General features: G+C 36.7%; 1 protein-coding gene across 14 annotated transcripts in view; it reads right to left on the bottom strand.

The window, feature by feature from the left end:
• Window positions 1-22,893, bottom strand: part of PTPRD (protein tyrosine phosphatase receptor type D) — a 2,135,645-nt gene that overhangs the window by 295,823 nt on the left and 1,816,929 nt on the right. For all 14 annotated transcript variants that reach the window (XM_079926376.1, XM_079926379.1, XM_079926370.1 and 11 more), the window contains one exon: window positions 20,399-20,540. In XM_079926376.1, the coding sequence (XP_079782502.1) occupies window positions 20,399-20,540 (142 nt within the window). The remainder of the gene's footprint in view (window positions 1-20,398; window positions 20,541-22,893) is intronic.

Here is a 22,893-nt window from a genome sequence, read left to right as displayed (position 1 = left end):
TTACTGCAATAGGAAAAAGGAAACTCTGCTCAGTTAAGGTGTTGGTAGCAAAATGGAAAGACGTGGGAAAAATTAAGGGTCACCGTGTAAGTGATGATGTGGGAATGCATAGACAAGTAAAGGCAAGACAACAGGAATAAGTAAAGGGAAATCCAGAAGCTTCCAACCTGGACAACAGAGCGGAAGCACGGTGGTGCTGTTGACTGATACAAGGACACGACATCTGAGAGGGAAGCTCGTTGAGATGGGAAGAGGATGAAAACTTCTGCTGGGGCACACTGAGGCTGGTGGAACCTCCAAGTACAAGTGGTACTATTCTCGACCTTTCTCTACTTTCCTGAATGCTGCAGATCACAAGACACATAAGGGAGATGGTTCTCCCTGGAAACTCTCTCCCCATGACAAAGTACAGCTACACACTTCCCAGCCAGCAGGCCAGAAGCTTCACCTTTGAAGGAAAGAAAGGTAAGTTCTGGGTCCACAATACAATCCTCTAATCAGCTTTAGGCAGGTTACCACAGACAATGGATAATGCAGGCAAATCTGCCCCAGCAGGAAGCTACAGACTCCGTGCTACAGTTACTTCTGTTTGCCAAATGCACCAGAATCAGGTCCTTAAGCTACAGTTCTTCCAACCGATACCAACCTGGGATAATGTGGAAATTACTGAGAGGTGGTACAGAGCCAGCCTGTGCCAACTGCATGCCTGGCCCAAAGAACATGGCTGGGTCCCAAATTAATCGATACTAAGAAAATGTGTTTCTGTTAGGAAATCAAAGCCTTGTATACGTATGCGGAGAATCAGTTGGCCTAATCTTCTGAAAGCCTCATCTTCAATGGGTTAGTATCTGAGGTGCTACTGAAGGGGACAAGTGGGCACATCCATTCAAAACAGCCTGACAAGTCACAGTAGGACTGGATCCCAAATCAAGTGTGTACCTACCTGTCTTTGCATTGTCTGAACTGAATGCTGTAGCTGACACTGTCTGTATATCTTCATGTGCACAAACCAATGGCATTTAAACTTGGTCCCAAATTATTTATTAATTTCTAAAGGCTTAGCATTTGCTGTTTTTATTACCTTCTAGTTTCTTAAGTATCTTTGTGACTTTCTATGTCCATTACACAGTGTTGTTTTCATAGGAGTGACTGACATAAAGGAAAACAGCTCTCTACAAGGTGGTACCAGTACTGTAAAAAAACCCTGCATTTAATGAGGACTCTAAATGTTTCCTCCATCTTTAAAGTCTCTGTTGGATTAGGATTTATTATAGACGTCAATTTTAGTTGCATGTATCTTTTCTCTCACTTACTAGAAGTATCTACACAACGTCTATAAAAGTAACCCTCCTGAAAACTTCTTTAGAAAGACACCAAATATGAAGAAAAAGTAAATTCTGGTTAAAAGTTGCATCAGGCAAAAGTCTAAAGTGAATCTTGAGTAAATGTGGACAATATTCAATAAAATAACTTTTCGAGAATATATAAATGTATTAATATGCAATTCAGACTGAAATAGTGTTTCCAAAATATTATGTTTCAGATTTTTATGCGACATTAGTCCACGAATAGCAGTTTTCATTTTATAAACCTATACGTACAATCTACCTATGGCTCCATAATAATAGTAGTTTAAATGAAACTAAATGTACTTCTAGGTGACAATCTCACAACAATCTTATTATGTGTATTCAAAAGGCATCTTTTAAGGGTTTTTGTAGCATGCTCTGTATTAGCATTGTATAAAACACTCATTAACAGTAAAATAAACTATAGTGCATTATACAACAGATTACAGTGTAGCCTCACAGTGGTAGATCTATATGTTCTGACATGGAAACAGAAGCCAGATACTGTTCTGTAAAAATAAACCCAGATTGCAGAACAATCCATGTAATGTGATTCTACTAGTTAAAGCAAAACAAGCTTCAACTATAAAGCCCTATGCATGTGTTCCACAGCTATTAAACTACAGTACACTGGAAAAGATTTGGAAAGATATACAACAAACTGCTACCTCTGAGCAGGAAGGTGATGAAGAGCATCTTTCATTGTTTACTTCTATGTGGTTTGAAATATTTTCAAAGAGAATGCATTTATGTATGTTTCAAAAGTAAAAAGGAATATATTAAAAATGAGAAAATTTTGCATTCTTCTACGAAAGACCATTCGCATGGTTCAACAATTATCTCAAGTGTGATTACTTAAAATTAGAAAAAGTGACTTTGAATTATGAAATGTTCTGTGATTAGCTATAGCATTAAGACTTACTACAGAGTATTAGATGTCAAAATTTACATGAAAAGAATTATTAATATCACATCAATAGCTAAGTTTCATGTTTATAGTCACCATTCTATCATTCAATAATATAAACCTAAGATTTAATCAATTAATAAAGGGCTTATATTTTACTTATATCTTGTCTTTTTGGGGGGTAATTTTAGTTTTCTATTACATCCAATACATAATGGGTATTCAACCCACATGGCTTTTGAAAAGACCAAATAACGAATGTAACAATTACATACATGTTAAGACAAAGTTACGTAGGAAATATTTTAAAGGACAAGTTGCATTCTTTGGCGTCAGTGGCCTCATCCATTTCTGGAAGAAGGGAGGAGAGCAGGAAGAGAGAGGGATGGACCCTATCCCTGACACTAATGCTGAGGATGTAAACATTACTATACACTATATGCTTTCATCCTAGGGAACAGAGCACTTCAACCATACTTAGAAACAGAGACTACTCCTCTAGTGACTTTTTTATTAAAAATAAATTTAAGTGAGAATAAAGGCAGACTAATATATTATAGCATCACAGCATCTCTGACATCATCATGCTGTGTCTTCTGCCCAAAGCTTGAATCCTTTGACTCTCCAGGACCCCCAGAAAATGACTGCTCACCTCTACCTCCTAAAATTACTCTGGTAGTTTGCAGGAAGCTGAGATCATTCCAGAGTTCTTCCTGGGATCAATCCAAAAACCTGCCACTTTCTGATCCACACTGGGCTGTCTGAGCTAACACAAAATGAGTCTAATCCCTCTTCTACATGACAGTCCAGAGGCAACCACCAACTTCATAACTGGTTTTGTTATTGTCCTGAAGCCCCTGAGGGACCAGAAGAATTACATTTCTACATTCTCAGGCCAACTGTCTTCTCTGTTAAGAACTTTCTGAAATTAATAAGTAGTCTGTCTTCCTATTCAATGAACAATACAGTTATTCCTGTACTATTTCCTTTTTTGGCTCTAAGATATAGTAAAACTGAAGCCCTCGTAGTTTGGTAAATTTGGAAGGCAATTAATGAGAATATGAGTTTCTCTTTTTTTAATACTATACTATTATCTTTAACATACTGCCCTTCAGGCACAAATAGGATATGAATTAATCCATTATTAGTAAATGTCATTGAAGTTAATTCAGTTTCCAAAAAGTAGCAAGGGCATCACACTGATCTAGCCACAATTTTGCTTTGGCCTTCCTCACAGTATCCATTATTAACCTGTGTGGTATCTCACCAGACTGAATGCAGGCAGAGAAGTTTCTCACTATGGACAAAACTATACCTGGTCAGAAGCTGATCGAACCTCTGACCTCATGAGTCTCATTACAACAACTGCAGGAACCAGTCGCCTTATTTGACCTCAGCTGGGAACTCACGTGTTGGGTGACATAAATTTCTGGCCGCTCTGTGAAAGTGCCATGAGTACTGATTTGGGAGCCATGAGTCAATTTTAACAAGTAGGTGAATTCATAAACATGGAATCCATGAATAATGAGGATCAACTACTAGAGAAGATAATCACTTAAGTATTTTAATAAGTGCGAGTCAATTCCATTTCTCTCTTTTTTTTATAGAAGCCTACAATGTAGAATTCTACAAAGACTATCTTTACAAACACTACTGCTGCAAAGGAGTTTATGCAAAACAAAAAAGGAAAAATAAGAAATCAGCGGCCTGGAAACCTGGGATCATGGACATCTAGGACGTCGCTACATTCATCTAATCACTTACAGGGACAAGTACTTCCTCCGCCTGTCTGTTGGCCAAAGTGCAAGGCAGAGCTGCGCTATATTCAGCCCTGAGTAGTCCTCGTACGACAAAGAATCTGCACAGAGCAGGCACCTCCCCCAAAGGAAAGGGCCTCTTTCTCACTCTCTGAACAGGTTCCCCAGCTCAAACCACTTTAGAGGAAAGGAGTGTCCATCCTTGAGACTTCTTTGCTCCTTCTTTGTTTGACCTGCTAATTCTTTCTCCATTTGGGGGAAGAAAAGACTCTTTTTTTTTTTTTAAGCTTCCTCTTTCACTGCCAGTCTGCTTTAATAATATTCAGCGGGCTTTACGGAGAATGACATTTTAGACCGCTGGAACTCAGTTTAGCCACTGAAGCTGAGCACAGCTGAAGAAAACACTCAATTAGCAACTCCAACTTCAAAGGCTATATTATGCTCTCCTCAATACACACGTGTAACTCCCATTAGCATTAATGGGAGTTGTGGGAGCCCACAGCTCAGAGAATATACCTCCAACTCTGTTTGCTTGCAATTAGACCTTAAGGCCCAAATTTTTCAAGGAAGGCACAGTAAGTACACTGAGTACTCAAGCAAAATCAAGTGGGTTCACTTTGGGAAAGTAAGCTATCACTCCTATTTAAACATGAAGAATGAGCTGTTCAAATTAGGTCTATTTTCATTTCATTTATCCCCTTAAGGGTAGACAATGGTCTTTCATGGTGTTTTGGAAAAAGAGCCACTCCTCTGTTTTAAAAGTTTGGCTATATGTTTTCATAAGCATTATTCCATGTCGCTTAACAGCCTAGCCTCAGAGGTAAAAATATCTAATAAGACCAAGACCATTTTAAGTGACTTTCCTGCACAAAAAAATCCAGCACAGCGTCTGGATCCACACACATCAATCTACACACTCATGCAGTACCTTTTCCTGCCTTCTGCTTTACTGTAACCTAAAGTTGGGAAAAAACTGATTTTGCATTTAAAAAGAAATCAATTTGAGAAGAAAATGCTTGTCTCAAATGATAAATTAGTTTATATCAGGAAATAACGATTTTTCTTTCTTGACCTCATTCGAAAGAGACTTGCCCATAGTTTTCAACATGGAATCAATACACATTACAGCTTCAATAAAACATCAGTATATGTTAGGTAGTCTGTGCTACATTCACAGTCTTGATCATACCTCCGTGGAGAAAATAATCTTGACTGAATTATTACCCTTTAAAACAATTCATTCTCTGCTGTTCGCACACTCTCCCCAAACTTTAAAGAAAAGGTCATGAATAATAACCTTGATATTTTATAAAGAACATTTACTCAAGCAACTTCAAAGATATAGAAATAAATTATTCATCTAGTAGTGACACATATTATAATCCTTTTTACCTTCAAATATATATGAACTTTCTAATTACGTCAGAAATTAAGGTTATGTTAGCTACTGGGCCATAAATACAAATACAAAGCAACTGAATTGCAACAGGCCAAGGAATGTGTCAGAAAGACAACAGTGTCCCCATCAAACTTAAGGGAGCGCTGACATGTCGGGAGAGTTGCAAATTGTAACCAGGCAGATGAACTGGGTGAAAATTCCATTTTTAAAATTTCATCAAATACAGGGTCTTCATAACATCATTTTGTACTTAATATTTCATATATTATCTTACAAGTGGATAGCAACCACCTCTTCACAGAATTTTAAAACCAATGTGTTAAAGAATGGAGCATCTCAAAATAGAACACAGTGAAACCTTCCTTCAGATTCTATGGAAGTCTGAAAAAAGAGTGATAAACATAGATGAGTTACTACGGTTAACAGAATTATTAACGATGGCAAATGTGAGAAGCAATTCACCATTTCTTATCAAAAAAGATTGTGGATTGTTTCTATCATACACACAACCTAAATCATAAATTTGAAAACTACTCAACTAGAGATACCCTCTTTTCAGAGGATACCTCATACCCAGAACCACCTTTCACGTGCAAGATAAAGACTATTACAGAGGGTCTAGACAGTTTCATTCTTAGAGCTCTGAATTACTCTGGCTAAAACTGCTAACAATTCTGGTGTGCTATTAATCTTGCTGGAGTGATTATGTCTTCTATATTGCTGAGACTACCTTCACCAGCTAATCTGAAACATCCAGAATTGCGGCTGGCACAGACACAGCCACTTCCTTATTTAGAAGTAATTTAGCTGGTAATGCTCTAACAGGGGGCTATCAGTGTATAAAATGATGTTTATTCAAACACCCAATGAACACAACCATACTCTACTTTCCATAACTTTTGTCTAAAACATTAGTTTTATACATATATACATTCTTTTTTTTAATATTCTTTTCCATTATGGTTTATCCCAGGAGACTGGACATAGTTCCCTCTGATATACAGTAGGACCTTGTTGTTTATCCATTCTAAATGTAATAGTTTGCATCTACTAATCCCAAATTCCCAGTCCATCCTTCTCCCTCCTTTCCTCCCCGTTGACAACCACAAGTCTTATCTCTATGTCTGTGAGTCTGTTTCTTTTTTGTAGATAGTTGAAGAATCTTTTTTTTTTAACACAGTCTCTCTTTATAAAAGAAATAAATATACTTCCATCTGAGAATTCATGAAACTCAGGTGTCACGAGATGTAGCATAAACTGATGGCTACTAACAACAGTTACCTAAAATACTTGCGGAAAGAAGGAAGAGAGAGAGGAAAGATGGGAAAAAGGAAGAGGAGAAAGAAGAAATCTACCCAGTACCTCTGATAAGGGCTGGTCTCTGGAACACCCATCTTATGAGCTGAGAGGCAAGTGAAATTGTTTATACTTCTCAGGAGAAGGAACTGAAGTATCATTTTGGAGAAATGTCTGATGACTGCACATCAAGGGGAAGTACAAAACCTGATATATGGAAGTCATTTATTTCTAGTCTTAATGACTAGGCTGAAGTCAACTTTGGATACGTCACTTGGACAGTCCCAAATTGTAAAATTTACTGACATATTATTTCAACAAATATTTGAGTACATGCTTTGTAACCTCTCCTGTCTAGGTGCATACAAGCATGGATAAGTCAAACATAACACCTGCTCTCATGGGATAAGCAATACCAATTTCATTCCTGTTTAAAAGGATCAAAAAGATCCAAGTTGTTTGAATTAGAAAAATAAGAGTCATTCAAGCACTGAAATAATAAAACTGAGTGAATAAACTTTTATGAAAACAGGTATTTCTATGTGTACCTATCCTCCTGCATAAAAGGGTAAATTTAGTTTCTTTTCTTTATTTTCAGACTCTTTTGCAAAAGTTGCCATTAAAAGCCACATCTGATGGTGCAATTTTAGCACAGAACATACTCAATAGGAAATAACTAACCAGAGAACTAAAGATGTGCCTTCTTTGAGCCTTGCCTTTTTTTTTTTTAATACTAACTTTGAAACTGGTACGATGTCCCACTTAAAGCCCTTGATTTTATTTTTTTATTTATTTTATTTTATTTTATTTTTTTGCGGTACGTGGGACTCTCACTGCTGTGGCCTCTCCCATTGCAGAGCACAGGCTCCGGACGCGCAGGCTCAGCGGCCATGGCTCACGGGCCCAGCCGCTCCGCAGCATGTGGGATCTTCCCGGACCGGGACACGAACCCGTGTCCCCTGCATCGGCAGGCGTACTCTCAAACACTGCACCACCAGGGAAGCCCTGGTGATTCTTAATTGTGCAGGAATTTTTTTTTCTTTTATTATTTGTATTTATTTACTTATTTCTCTTTTCCAATATCTGTAAAACATGAAAATGTAAACAGGTTCTGTGATGTCTCCTCAGTGAGAAGAGAAATCTGAAGATCTTGTAAATATTCATTTTACAGAAAAACTCTTTAAGAAAAGCAGCCTCAACCATGCCTGTCTTCCTCCTTGTCTCTTTTCTGACATACAAGACAACATGTCACTCACAGAGAATAAGCTCAGAAATTCATTTGATGAATTTTGTAAATAATAACACTAAACTTTATAACTAAATTATATTAAAATTAAAATTATGAATCCATTAGTGTCTTGCAGACAAGACTATTTTGCTTCAGTGATGGTGCTGGTGTTGGTGTTGATGTTCGGATAGAAAGAGAAGCAATAGAAAAATTGGCCTTTTCGAATGGAGGAATAAAACATAACCAGATAAAGTTCAGTTAACAGGGGGTCGGGGGAGGGATCCTATGTGAAGCGTACAACCATCCTTATGGAGAGGGCAGCATGTGTTCACTCCATGAGCACCTTATATGTTAAACAGAAGAGGAAGCAAACACAGCTAAGATCCTCTCCATAAATGTAGGGACTCAGAATTTTAAACATTTGGCAAAGTCCTTTTAAGTCTGCTGATCAAAGGAGAGTGAGTCGGGAAAGACATTCATCCTACCATCTGTTAGACTCACATCCACAATTAATATTCTTTATCAATCATATATCTCTTAGTTTTATCTTAGTGGTAGATCTAGATTCTATAACACTTGAAACATGAAATTTTAGAGGTCTACTTTATGAAAACAAATGCAAAAATACTACTTTTGCAAAATTTAGGGAAAAAAACAAACAAACATACAATCAACTGAACATACTACTAGGCCCTCCCAGGGCTTTGGAAGGCACCAGGTAAGTGAGGGCCTTGACAGTGAAGTTTCCTTAGCTGCAGGGTAAATCTGTCTCTACCTCAACTCCACATCAGATTACTTCCCCTCCACCACACCCCTCTAGATTTTCTGGCACCAGAACACGGAGATGGTTTGGTGAGGGCCTTTCACCAAGGAATCATCACTGGAAGACACAAGAAGAATGGCCTCTGGGCTTAATCAACACTGTTTGCATGTAGTTGGTCAGGCTTTTTAAAACATATCATATCAACATATTTTGTTTGTTTTTGAGTTATCAGAGCCATCTTTTAAACATGTTGATACGAAATTAAGACAAGACTAGCTAAACCCCAGTCCCACTGGGCAACACTGAATGTCCTCCTACCTCTTTGTAGCTGGTTTACGGTAAATTACTGCAAAGAACAATTTAAGTCCAAGCGAACTCTTCCTCCTCAGCAATGATTTAGCTGTTGATAAGCTGAGACAAGGGATTTCCATTTGCTGTTGAGTGGGTAAGTGCTAACTTTATTCATGCATCTTCAACAAAGATTAATGGGACTCCCAGTTAAGTCCGCTGTAGCACTTGATGTCAGTTTATAACAGGCTTGGCAATACCTGGAAATTCAGATCTGTCATCATAAGATACTATGACATGCATAAAACTCAAGTGTAAACAGAAGGTTCTTTAGGGTACAGGGTTCTAACCCAAGTTGTTAGGCCTTAGGAAGTAACAGATCTAAGAATGTTCCTGTTTTGAAGTATACACTAATGGATTTTCCTCAAGGGTAGAAGCACCTGAACTTCCATTTTTTTTTAATAAATAAATATTTCATTATGAAAATTAATTTTGTTTAAAGAAGTTGTCTGAGGAAGAAGATGTTTTAAGGTATTTTATTAGTACACATTAAAATCATTTCCTATTTAGGCATGCTTTGTCATCTCCACCCAGAGCAAAAAATAGTCATAAAAAATGGTGCTGAAATAATAACTCCTTTTACTATTAGTTGGGAGAGAAACAAATGGGAATATTACTTTGAAGGTAATTACTTAAGCTTTTTATTGCATCATATTTTCTCAAAACCCAAGCAAAGTATATCCCAAATCTTTCTACGGATAAAATATAATTTTCCCTCAGAATATTTTTACTCATCAGGAAAAAAAGGCAAGTTTAATTTTTCTGTCAGTTGAGGCATCATACGTCAAACACATTTTACATTTCAACAAACCTTACTGTCATATTGATGGAATCTTCAAGGAGACATTAGTCCTTCTTATGCAAGTACTAACTTAGAAAGGCGTAAGCTGAATTACTATGAGCACACCTCTAAAAATAGACCTCATTATCCCCAATGACAGTATATATGTATAACTGCCTTGTCGTTTTGACCAAAATTATGGTTTCTGTCAAACAGAGATTGTAGCTTCCTTGAAGGCAGGTGGTGGTAATGTCTTTTCCATCTTTTTAGTCCCAACACTTGGCGCAATCCCTGGCATAGGGAGAACCATATTATCAAATGAATAAATTCATGAATTTAATACAAATTGCTTCTCATGCACTGTGTGCTTATCTTTGATGTGGAAGCAATACATTCTGTTATTTCTGATTTTTAAAAATAAAACCTTACATGAAGTAGTTCTGGAAGAAAAAATATTTAGAAATGCCTTTGTTAAACTTGTCATTTGCTCACTCAATCAACAAATATTTACTGAAAACTTATAACATGTTGAGCACTGTGCGGGGTGCTCAGTCTTGAGCAGAGAAAAGTCCTGCCTTCATGACACTTCTAGTCTAAGTATGGGAGATAACTCTGCTGCGGATAAAAGAAAAGCTTCCTCTCATTTTCTCTTAAGTACACACCCTAATCACTTATGTCAGGATGACATTCAAATTTTAAATACTCTGTGGAACCCACAGTAGCCAATTGGTGTCTCACGCATCTGGCCCGTAGAATTATTAGTGGACAAGGCAGCACAACTTAATGACTATAAAGTATGTGTTTCCCTGGCCTTACAGAGATGGCTCTGCCTGTGCCAGAAAATTCTGCTTTACAAATACGGCAGTGCCCTTTAATCAAAATAATTTAAAATGAATTATTGATAATTGTAATATTACTGGTAGTAATCGTATTGGTAAGACTAACGATATCCTCCACGATGACTCACTTTAACTGAGTGCCTGGCACTTTGCTAAAAGCTTTACGTGGATCATCTCCTGGAATCACCCTCTCAAGTTCAGGCAATAGGCCTTAGTATCTCTACTTAACAAACAAAGAAGCTAAAGCTTAAGAGAAACGTGAGCAAAGCCACAGAGCAAACAGTGGAGTTACGATTTGAACTCAGACATCTGTTGGCAGGACCTGAACTCGTAACCACACCTTTTTTCACTTCCTACATCCAAGGCAGTAGCATAACCGGAAGAAGAAAACAAACAAAAATCCTTTTCCATTACCTCTTTAAAGGTTGAAACAATATATGAGATTTTCCCACTTCTTCTAAAATACATAACTAATGATGCTGCATTTTCAAAGACGTTAAAAAAATTAATGGTTTTTATCTATTCTGTGATCTGGGACAGTCCAGACATAATAGAACAGAAATCCCATTTTAGGTATGACCTTAGTTTGACCTAGGCGGTCCAAGCAACTGACTATCGGGGCCTAATGTACAAGAAATTCTGAAGACTATGGGAACGTGTGTTAACACAACATTAAGCGCAAATGTACTAGGGGAAAAAAAGAAGTCAAAATTCTTAGATATTGCATATTAGAGAGCATTGTACCAATAAATGATCTTCAGTTGTCCCCAATAACTTGGCAATGCATGTATATTTTCAGACTCTCATGTTACCTTATTTCCATGTGAAAAGCTGATTTTCAGTCCTTTGGACTAAGCAATGTTTTATAAGGCACAGAAAACTTTTCCAGAATTGTCAGTCCTACCCTTTTTCCCATCACCATAGACAGGCACTATTCCAGACGCTGAGGATTCAGCAGTGGACAAGAGGGCCAAACCAAAGAGCTCAGCTTCAAACGGATAATGGGAGAAGGCAGCAACTTTTATATCTGAGTCACTGTGCCACATCTAAAGATAAGGAGCTTCAAGTTTAGACATAAGTAATGTGTCTAAACCCATATAGGTCAGAAACAGTGGACTACTGATAGGAACCCATGTCTATCTAGCTACAAAGAGCATTCTCTTTCCATTGTGGTTCCCTCTGTTTCACTACCTCTCTTTGTAGCGTTCATTCCATTTGCCTTGATTTTCTGGGTCTCAGTCACACTCTCCATCCTACAGTGACTAATGAAATAATGATCACTTTTGTCCATTATACATAGAGTGAGATAAATTCCTGCTCAAATGGTCTCAATACACTGTATGTGTTTACATAACCATATCTATATACCCCTCTTTATATGTATACATTCATTTCACAAATATTTGTTGGGTGCCCAATAAATGCTAGGAACATTTCTAGGCCAGAGAAAAATATAATGGAGCTTATAGACAAAGGGGGGAGGGAAACATAAAAGTTTCAAGAAATAAAGAATATAATTTCACATATTGCAAAGTGCTACGAAGCCAACACGTCATACACACACACACTACACTATATACATTGCATGTATAAAACATATATATATGTACACATACCTATATATGCAAATATATTTCCCAAACAGAATTTTTGGTTTAACTATACAAGGTGTAAGTATTGATAAATAACAATCAACTTTACTAAAAGCTATCAAGTTCTTATGAGCTAATACTTTCCCACTATCTTTAATTTTCTAGTTGTCTGACTGATCTGTGGTTACCCATGCAATTAAACAAATACTCAAACAAAAAGAAGTATTCATACAAACTTAGAAGGATAGAAAATACCTGAAAGTTGTGATAATAATTTGCTAGTCTCACTCATGATACACAGTTTCACTCTTTTAAACAGCTCTTTTGGTGTTATATTCTGAAAAAATGTAGGCTCTCTTCTAGGAAAACCCAAACTGAGATCAAATTTTATTGCCTGAACACACACATATCATCACGTATGTGAGAAAAAAAAAAAATTAATAGGGTTACCTTGTGGCCAAAATCTACTTGTTAAAAAAAAATCCACTGTGTGAAAATAATATATGCATATTTAATGCAAGGATAAAGTTTAAAAATCAAGGGTAAATGTTAAAGATACAAAAAATAAGGGCATGGAAAGTTCTGAAATGTAAATTAAAACACAAGCTCATTTAGAAAGATCATAGATAAGACAGTCTTTAAATTGTCCCACTATCTTTAATAAGATATATTAAGAATACTAGGATGTATGTCATCATATTTGTGTTTAATGTGGCATTAATTCACAAGTCTTTTTTTTTAGTAAGATAAAATAAGTTACTTGCTCTTCTAAGGAGCTATATAACTAGGATTTTCATAATTAAACCCTAGATGAGGCATTTGGTATATCTATGCCCTAAATCCCCCCCAAATTATGCATGTACAACTTTGAAAACTACATCTTAATTAGTAGCTTAAAATAAAACTAATTTTGAAAGCCAGAAAGTTGAATTTTTAAAAATTGTTCAAATTTTATCAATGAAAGTCAACCAAATATCCAGTTTTAAAATATAAACATCAATTGCATATAAAGCACCGTGAATTGTTTGATATGTTACTTTCAGTATTTTTAGTAAACCTCTGCAAATTTCAACTCATATAGAGATGGTCAATATTAACTTAGTCACATGATTTCTCACTTGTGTAGTTTAATCTCTTTGGCCAATGAAGTATGTCCCAACCTCATTTTCTTCTACTACTACTCTTTTAACTTCTACTCTATTCTGAGCAACTACTGCTTATACCTACCTGTGATGGTTAATTTCATGTTCAACTTGACTGGGCCACAAGGTGCCCAGACATTTGGTCAAACCTTATTTTGGGTGTCACTGTAAGGGTGTTTTGGGATGAGATTAACATTTAAATCAAAAGACCCAGTAAAGCAGACTGTTTTTTCTAATGTGAGGGGGGCCTCATCCAATCAGTTGAAAGCCTGAATAGAACAAAAAGAATGAACCTCTCCCAAATAAAAAAATTCCTCCTGCCCAATCGCCTTCAAACTAGGATACTGGCACATTCCTGCCTTCAGACTCAAACTGAAACATCAGCTCTTCCTGGGTCTCAAGTCTGGGTCTGCCAGTCTTCACACTACACCATCAGCTTTCCTAGGCTTCCAGCTTGTTGACTCACCCTGCAGATCTCGGGTGTTGTCTGCCTCCTTAATCGTATAAGCCAATTCCTCATAATAAATCTCTTTACATATATAAACAAAAAAAGTATAAATATGCATATACTTATATGGGTTCCATTTCTCTGGAGAGCCCTAATATACCACCCACACCCACCATCAAATATTTAGCAATTTCTTACCTGTGTATATAATCAGGTTCATGAAACTTTCTCTATCCCTAACAGTCTCTCACACTAGCTCTGCCTGATAAAACCCTACATAGCCTTCAAGCCTCAACAGAGACCTCTTCTCTCCCATGATGCATCATCATGGTGGAGTTTTTCCACTTTGCACACCCATAGCACGACAGCACTGTTTTCGGTCACCTCCGCTTGTCTGTGGGTGGTGAGCTGGAAGAACATAGTTCTTCCTGGACAATGTCTTGTACATCATAAGTGAGTATCTGAAGGGCTAGAATACATTGTCACAACATAATACGGCAGGGATTATTTCTGACTGGGTGAAACCCAAAGGAAATCTTAGCTGTATGACCAAGAAAAAAATCATTTCAAACTCTCTGGACCTTGGTTTCTTCCATCAAACACGTAAGAGATTTGGCTCGGTACACCAAATTCCCTCCCAGCTAGACGTTTCTACGGCTCCATTAACAAATCAATCAACAGTAAACACTCACATGACTCAATATTCATTTTAAAATTATCTTAAATAATATAATATGAAGCCTAAAGTAGAAACTGTTCTCACTTAAATGCAGTAATTCACAAGTGCACTCATTCTCTCTGAGCCCTTTTAAGACATAACCCCAGCATGGAAAAACAAGTGATAATGATTAAAAGAAAACAACATGCATCACCAACAGGAAGGTCCTTAAAAGACTGATCACAAGGGAACACTCAGAGCCTCAGCTCACACACGCTCATTCTCCGAAATATAATAAGTTTTAATGTTTCTCCGCACTAGGGTCTCCACGGAACTGTTCACATGGGCTCCTGCCTTTGTCAACACTGATACGTAAAGAGTAGTTATTTGTAAGTACTACAGAAAGTCAGAAGTTTCTGTTTACTTATATGGCTCTGCCCACCACCAGCTCTTTTCAGCATGGAAATGCAGTACTCAGAGAGGCTTTATCGTGTTGGTATCAATGTATTCCAAGTACTCAACTATTTTATAAGCCTTTTCAAAGAATCTTCACTCAGTACCGTAATCGTCAGCAAGTTTGTTCTGTGTTGGCCATCCTTCCTTTTGTTTCAGTCTTTCCTAAAAATCCTTTTGTGCGACAGTCAAGCAGCTGTGCTTTGTTCTTTAATGTTCCTAGCTTGGATCCCCAGCCGAGACCATTTTATAACATAAACGGCAAAGTACCATTTTCACAGCAGGGACAACTGTGTTCATCTTCAAAAAGAGGCATTAATAAAATGAGACTGTAACGAACATGCTAATTCTGATCACAGGGTAGTGCACGATGGCAGAGAGTTGACTGCCTTCTCCCTGAAAGATAGTAAAAGTTGTTTTTGTTTTTGTTTTTTAAACAACTGCTATAATGGCTTACATTTTTTTTTGAAACAGACCTATTATGCAAACATTTCTCTCCATTTCCCAGTGAAATGCCTTTTCTGTCTCATCCAACTGCTCACTGTGTGTTTTACTATATCAGTAACAGTCACCTTCAGGGAGCAGGGAGCATCTTTTTTCCATCTTGCAAGAACTGACTTGTTGAAATAAGCATGTCACCAAATCACAGAAAGCTAGAAAGCAGGGATCTGAGTGATCACCAATTCACTGCCTTCCCTGTGCACACGGCACCAAGATAAATAAAGAAGTAAAAGAACAGGGAAGTTAATAGATTTGCTCAAGATGTCACAGCTACTGTGGGACAGAGCCAGAGCTGGAACTCAAATTACTGGAGACCTGGACTTGAGGACTTTGTGTATTATGTCTTGATGGTGATTATTCATAAACTGTGACGCACGTATGTGGAGTAGATCCTCAAATACAAGTGCCATTTCATAAGGTATACCTGTAAAACTAGGCAACTCAATTGTCTGTTTGGCCAGCTATCTTTTGTTGACAACAATTTTACTTTGTGTGTGCTCTAGGAACAAGCTAGAAGATAACAGCAACAATGGTATATATCATACTCTGTTTTCTTGTGGTAATGCTCGTGCTGGTTTGGGGATCAGTGTTATTTCAGAATGGGCAAGTCTCAGCAGATAATCCACTAAACTTAGAAAAATGACATAGTACATGCTGTTTTGGATGACAACAAAATGTGTATTTTCTGATTACTACCTAAAAAAAACACCTAAATTCAAGAAACATGACATTTAGACATCTCAGACTATCAGAGACAAAGTTGACTAAATTTTTCTAGAACTTTCTCTTAGAGAGGGGGAGTCATGTGAGCAAGAAAAAGGGATTCTTCTTTTTTTTTTTTGGCCATGCAGCACAGCACACGCATATGGAGTCTTAGTTCCCCGACCAGGGATCGAACCTGTGCCCCCCGCAGTGGAAGCACAGAGTCTTAACCACTGGACCACCAGGGAAGTCCCAAGAAAAGGGGATTCTTGTCTTTCTACTTGTCTAAAACAGGCAGATGCTCCTGGACTCTTATAGGAAAGAAAAGTCTATGGAAGGTGATATCTCATTTTCCCTGTCCAGTGGTGGACAAGATATATCTGAGAGAACATTTTCATCCCCAGTTATCATACATTTACAAGTAATGTAATACCTTTAGACAAGAGGAAACTGTGGCCAGTGAACCAAAGATTCAGAAAGAACCAATTCCATCTGGATGATAATCACTCTTCTTAAAACACCCTCTCTGGTCCTATACTTTGCCCTTCACTGAAAGCTTAATATCAAATCCAAAGTCCTTAGCAGAATCCCACAATTAGGTAAGACTCAACCCTTAATAACCACTCAGTGAGACGTGAAGGCCTTCACTTAAAGTTCTGCGTAGAAGGGAAACGTGTATGCCAGCTATGCTCAGCCCCTTTAAGTGCTATAGAACTACGGAGATGGTATGTTCTTGTGTTTCCACAGGCAGGGCAACCAAAAAAAGTTTTAAGTGACCTGGAGGCCATAAGTACCACATTCAACCCCACTTCTCCCACTACTTCTTCCATGAACTGCAGCCTACAGCATATAAATGGTAATTGCTCAAGTATCTCATTCCAGGGTATGTTCAGCCCGAGCTTGTAGTTATCTTTCCTTATGAAAACAGTTTTTCAGAGCGAGGGTAATTTGAAACGAGCTACACAGGGAAGATTTTCCCTGAAGTACTCCCTTCAATGCACATGGGTGGTCAGAGTATTATTTCAATGTCTTCTGCATTAGCTGTACAGGTCAGATGATTAAATCTCCAATTAATTAGGTCCTCTAGTGGCCTGTGTGAAATAAATTAGTGATCTCCATCCAGTCCACTTAGACAAAACCCATCGTGACAGCTGGCACATTTTTGGCATTGTCAGCAGAGTGGGTAAAAAGTAAATGACCCATGTGGACAAAATGGGCATCTAACGATGGGTATGGATGAAAAGTGCAAAGTATTTTCCATCCACTGCAGAGCAGAAAGCCTGAGTATCTGCCGATGTGATTTGCAAGAAAAAGTGAACTTAAAATGAGCACGAAGCCCATCAACTATGGAATGAAACTCTTCACATTCATCTAGTTAACTGTTCACAACGTTCATAATCTAGAAATGTCAGTTTACCACTGGGATATTTGTAAAGACTATTACTAATAGGATTACTGTTATTTAGAAATTTTAAACAAAGAGGTAACTCTAGGAAACAAGATAATTCCCAACTCCACTTATTTCATCCTATAAGGATATATAAAAATATTCTATTTTAAGGTAATGTTTAGACTACTTTTTCATTATCCAAAATACCTTTGAGTTTTTCTCATGAAACATTTCCAAAATTGCTAAACATAGTCTTAAAAAAATAAGGTTTAAGTACTTTACTAGAATTATAAATTTTCATACAAATGTACTTATATATGACAGATATGCACATAGAAAGTCAAGATTACATTAAAATTTTCAAATGTATTCGTTTTATGTGGGAGCTAGTTGGATAAAAGCAGATGAGATGGGAGGACCTCAGTCAACTGGGAGGCAGGAAAACATAAATCCATATGAATGTCTATGTAAAGTGATATTTTCCTCCAACTTCTTGTTAATTCCTTCCTCAACTGCATAAAGATTAAGTCAACCCAAGTGACTGCCACTGTTTCCTTTTAAGGGGTTTGTTCCGGGAACTCAGAAGGCGAAAACACCTAAAAAGTTTCTAATAACTTTTACTTGATTGCATCTTTGTAATACGTTTTCTACATAATAGCATTAGTTATAAACTACATGAATAAGCAAAGATTAGAAGTTTTAAAGAAGACCAGCGAATCTGATTTAGCTTCCTATATGAATGGCCCCCAAAATTACTCAACAACCTTCAGACCTTTTATCTAAGTTTATGTGAACACATACATGTATATCCACATATATACATATTACAGTATGTATAAACATAGTCTCCAAGGTCCCTTTCAGCTCCGAAATCTGACTTCTAACTACTAACTGCTCTTTTTTTTCCTAAAGTCTTATTCTTACCTAACAGATTTTACTCCTCTCTTTACCTTTACAAATATTTAGAATTCATTTCTTTTAAAACCCATTCATACAGTTCAATTATCTATAGTTAACAGACTATGATTTCTACTCTCACTGATTGGGCTTCCTGTCCCTCATGAGTTGGAACTGGCTTTCATGCTTTAGAACTGGTGCCTATGAGCCCATCTGAGAATAAATGACCTCATCTGGGGTTGTATGGCCTGAACTGTGGTGATGTCTCTGTGGGGTGAGTCCTTACATGGCTGTCTGTTCCACACTCCATGGGATTCACCGTTTCTGACCAGCTTTTATGTTAGCTTCTGGGTTCTAAGTATCGCACTGCAGAAATAGTGCTAGAATTCTTACCTTGTTCAGAAAGCTGATCTAGCTCCTCTTATTTTATATAGGTCTGTGTCCTGCTGGAGAGTTAAAACTTCAGCCCTAAATCATATAGTCCATTTGGTTATTACCTTGGTTTATAAGATTACAAATTATCTCTTATCCGAAGCACTTGAGCACCTGGAAATTTCTTTCACGTTTGTAAACCTAACCACACATTTAATTGTATTTTCAAATATTTTATCAACATGTCTATATGTTTACAGGGGGATGGAGAATTTCCTATATGAACACAGTGTGTCATAATGGCCAGAAATGTAGCTCAAATTTGACTTGTTTGTTTTTAAGCAGCATTCTGTTACATGCAATTAAAAGATCTATATCCAGTTGGTCAATATTTCCCCTAAGACTTAGTAAGATTTTATAGTACTTAAAGCATAGTGTAGGATGTATATGTAAATATTATTTTCTAGACTTCTCAGATTGACTGATTAATTTTGGTACTAAACAGATCTAAAAGAAAATATTTTTGATTGTATAAAACATACAGAGAAACATACATGCCTCAAAGCGGGGGTGGGGGGGGATGGAATGGAGGAGAAATGCTCTCACTCTATATATGTTCCTCTAAGATTATTCAATTATGATCTCTTCTTTCTAATTCCATTCATCTGAAGAAAGGCTATTTTACTAAGTTGTGGAATCAAGCAAAGCAAAGTTCAAAGCAATACAAAACAAACAGACAAATGCAAGTGTGTATGAGAAAGAAACAAAGGCACAGAGGGTTAGTCTGGAAATGTCAACTACGACGCAAGCCAAATTAGGCAATATTCTTATCTCTATACAAAAGATTGAATTACATATATAATACAACAGAGCATTATTAATCACTAGCCATTATTCTCTAGCACTGTCATTCTAAAGGAAGTCTTGGAAGTAGATACACCGTACTACAGATTTAGCAAGTCAGCCCATGCTTTGGGCACGTTGCATAAGCCACATAGCTGGAAACACAGAAGGGGACACACTGTTTCCAATCACTTTGCATCAACAGATGTTAGTTCAAGAAATATAAAAGACTGAAACAAAACACTTTTTTAGGACATAAAGAAGAAAGGTGCCTTTCTTGTTCTTGATTCCTCTGCTTAATAAGAACTCATCTTTAGGTAGTAGATATTCCTTTAATTTTGCAAACACCAATGTCAGCTTTGGTAATTTCCAAAAAGTAGTTGCTGGCCTAGATATGAAAAATCCACACACAAGTGAAGCTAACATGCAAAACAGTAGCATACCCTGCTTCCTATCAAGGCTCTTTACCAAAAATCAAAATGGTATCTGGCATTTGAAATCAGCACTTCTTTGGGACTTTCTTTCCTTTCCCCGACTAGCATTTTTTAAGTCCTAGGAGAGAAGGCACCCTCTGTCTATTTAAATAAAGTTTGACCCTAATCAGTATTTTACTTCAATTCATTTCCCATTTAAGTGTCATGAAAATTGTAGTCTTTTCAATGATTCTACAAAAGAACACCTGTGATACAGAATTTCAACTACACAAGCAGCAGCCTTGCACTTGAATACTTACCTCGTAAAACTGTGAGTCTGGTGGATACACTTATTTCTCCCACGTTATTCGAGGCCACACATTCATAAATTGCCTCATCTCGCGGAGTCCGTAAGGGTTGTATTCTGAGAACTGATCCAGATCCATCGTCAAACTCTATTACCTATTAGAGGAAACAATAGCTGTCACAGGTGTTGTTACTATCATCTGCCTCTCAGCTAAATCTCTTAATGCAGTGGTGAACCAGCCATTAGGCTCAGAATAAACTCAGAAGCATTTTGAGACTGAATTTTGATACAGTGATGAAACAGAATAATTGCTCTAATGTACTGAATCCTATATGGCAGAATGGAAAGACATGAAACTACATATGCAAAAATGTAGATTTCTTGTCTCTACAGAAAACCATCCAGGGTTTAATCATGAAAATATTCTAGTATATGTATCTAGGGCAATTTGACCTTTTTATTAATTTTGCAAGAGACTTGCTGCTATGATGGATACACTTCTTAAATTATTTTGTCTCTGATAGCACATATGCACATGTGGATCCATTCAGTAATTGGACGATAAGGTGAAGAAATAATGTATGCATAGCTCTTCTGGTTTAAAATGTCTCATCCTGAACAGTATAGATGAGCAAACCATGAAGAGAAACTACATAAATCTAGTACTTAGGCAGCCAATGAAATGGCTTTCATAGCCCCAGAGTCTGATGGCATGCATTAATTTTGCCATAAATCATTCCAGTATTTGTTTTAGCTTAGCATTTTCTGCATTTTTAGGGCATTCTTGCTGTAAAATGGAGGCTTGCTTCACCAGGCAGAAAATTAATGTCCTAAACAGTAAGCCTGAATTCACTATCATTATGGACTCTACTTTGAAACAGTTAGGTATTTGTCACCTACTCAAGTAATACTTTTAAAAAATGATGTTGATAATATTGATAAATATGCATACAAAACTGTAGAGTCCTCTACCTGTCTTTTCTATAACTCTGCTGTGTTTTTCCAGCTGTTCACTGAGATGGTGGGTTTTTTTTTTTTTGCATTTCCCTATGAATAATATATCCATGTGCTTAAATTGTGAATAAATTAAGAATGCTTTATAAATATATTTACTAGATGATCAATCCCAGATTTTGTATATAAGTGTCAACATACGGAAAAAAGAGATTGAATGTTTTTAAGATATGGCCACTTCAAGTCCTTTCCACATCCCATTTGCATTCTAAATTCACAGAGATAGTCAAAACATCCCATTTCTCAATGCACCACAATTTATTTTCAACTCTATTAAAAATATCACACACTTTAGAATGAATCTACTATGCATCGTGGGAGAATAAAGTTTCATAGCTACTGGAATCTTTGTCAAATATGCTATAATTTATATATATATATATATATATATATATTTGAGCATCCTATAGCTTAATGTAGAGAAAGGTTTAAACATCTTTAATACTAATTTGAATTTTGATTTTTTTCAGTTTTATTGAGAAATAATTGACATACATCACTATATAAGGTTTAAGGTATATAGCACGATGGTCTGATTTACATATATTGTGAAATGATGACCAAAGTAGGTTTTAGCTAACATCCATCATCTCATATAGATACAATAAAAGAAGAAAGGTTTTTCTACTTATGATGAGAACTCTTAGGATCTACTCTCTTAACTTTTGATTAATTGTTACATGTCATTGCATGCTTACATTTCTGAACTACTTCCTAGGTTTAGACCTATTTTCTTCAACAAACAATATACACATTAGATGCTAATATTGTAATCTCCAATTTGCAAACCCGATTTAACACCCAGTATTAATTATGTACCTACTCTAGGCCAGATGCTATATTTGCCACTGGAGATAGAAGAGGGAACAAAATCAGTCTCACTCATACTCTCATGGGCTTTAGAAACTAGCGAAACCAAAAAATACAATATACTTTTACAGATATGAAGGATTCACAGCCCAAGACACAGTACTATTTGATGTAGCCGCTTTGTGTTAAAATAATTTTTTCTGGATGTTTATTTGACTCTCATTAGGAATTATGTACTGAGCAGACCTCCTGCTTTGAAATGTTTACTGTTATAATTTAAACTTTGTTACAAGAGTTTGTCAAGAAGCCATCATCACTAGCAAGCATTATGTCAAACTTCTTTGACAAAAAAGTGAATTTCATTTAAACTAAAAAGTATATGTGCACCAAAAGTCACACACACATCATTTCCTATGACAATGTAGGAAATATTTCTCAAAGATTAAGATATTCTTTTTGTTTATGTTTAAATCACTGTAGGTATCTGATCTTCAAACAAACAAAATTTTAAACTTACCATTTGTAAACTACAGGCCAGATTTCAATTTTCACCAGTGTAATTATGCTCTTTATGCATTTGGTCCATTTCCTGCTCTTTGAGAACTGGTGAAAAATGAATAAACTCACAATGCTCTGAATTTTGTCGTTGCTTTGTTTCATTTAACTGGGAATTGTTTTAATTTG

Source organism: Stenella coeruleoalba (genome assembly GCF_951394435.1).
Source record: "Stenella coeruleoalba genome assembly, chromosome: 7".
In the NCBI taxonomy this organism is placed as follows: Eukaryota; Metazoa; Chordata; class Mammalia; order Artiodactyla; family Delphinidae; genus Stenella; species Stenella coeruleoalba.
The sequence above is the reverse complement of the archived record's forward strand: the minus strand, read 5'-3'. Positions and strand labels throughout refer to the sequence as shown.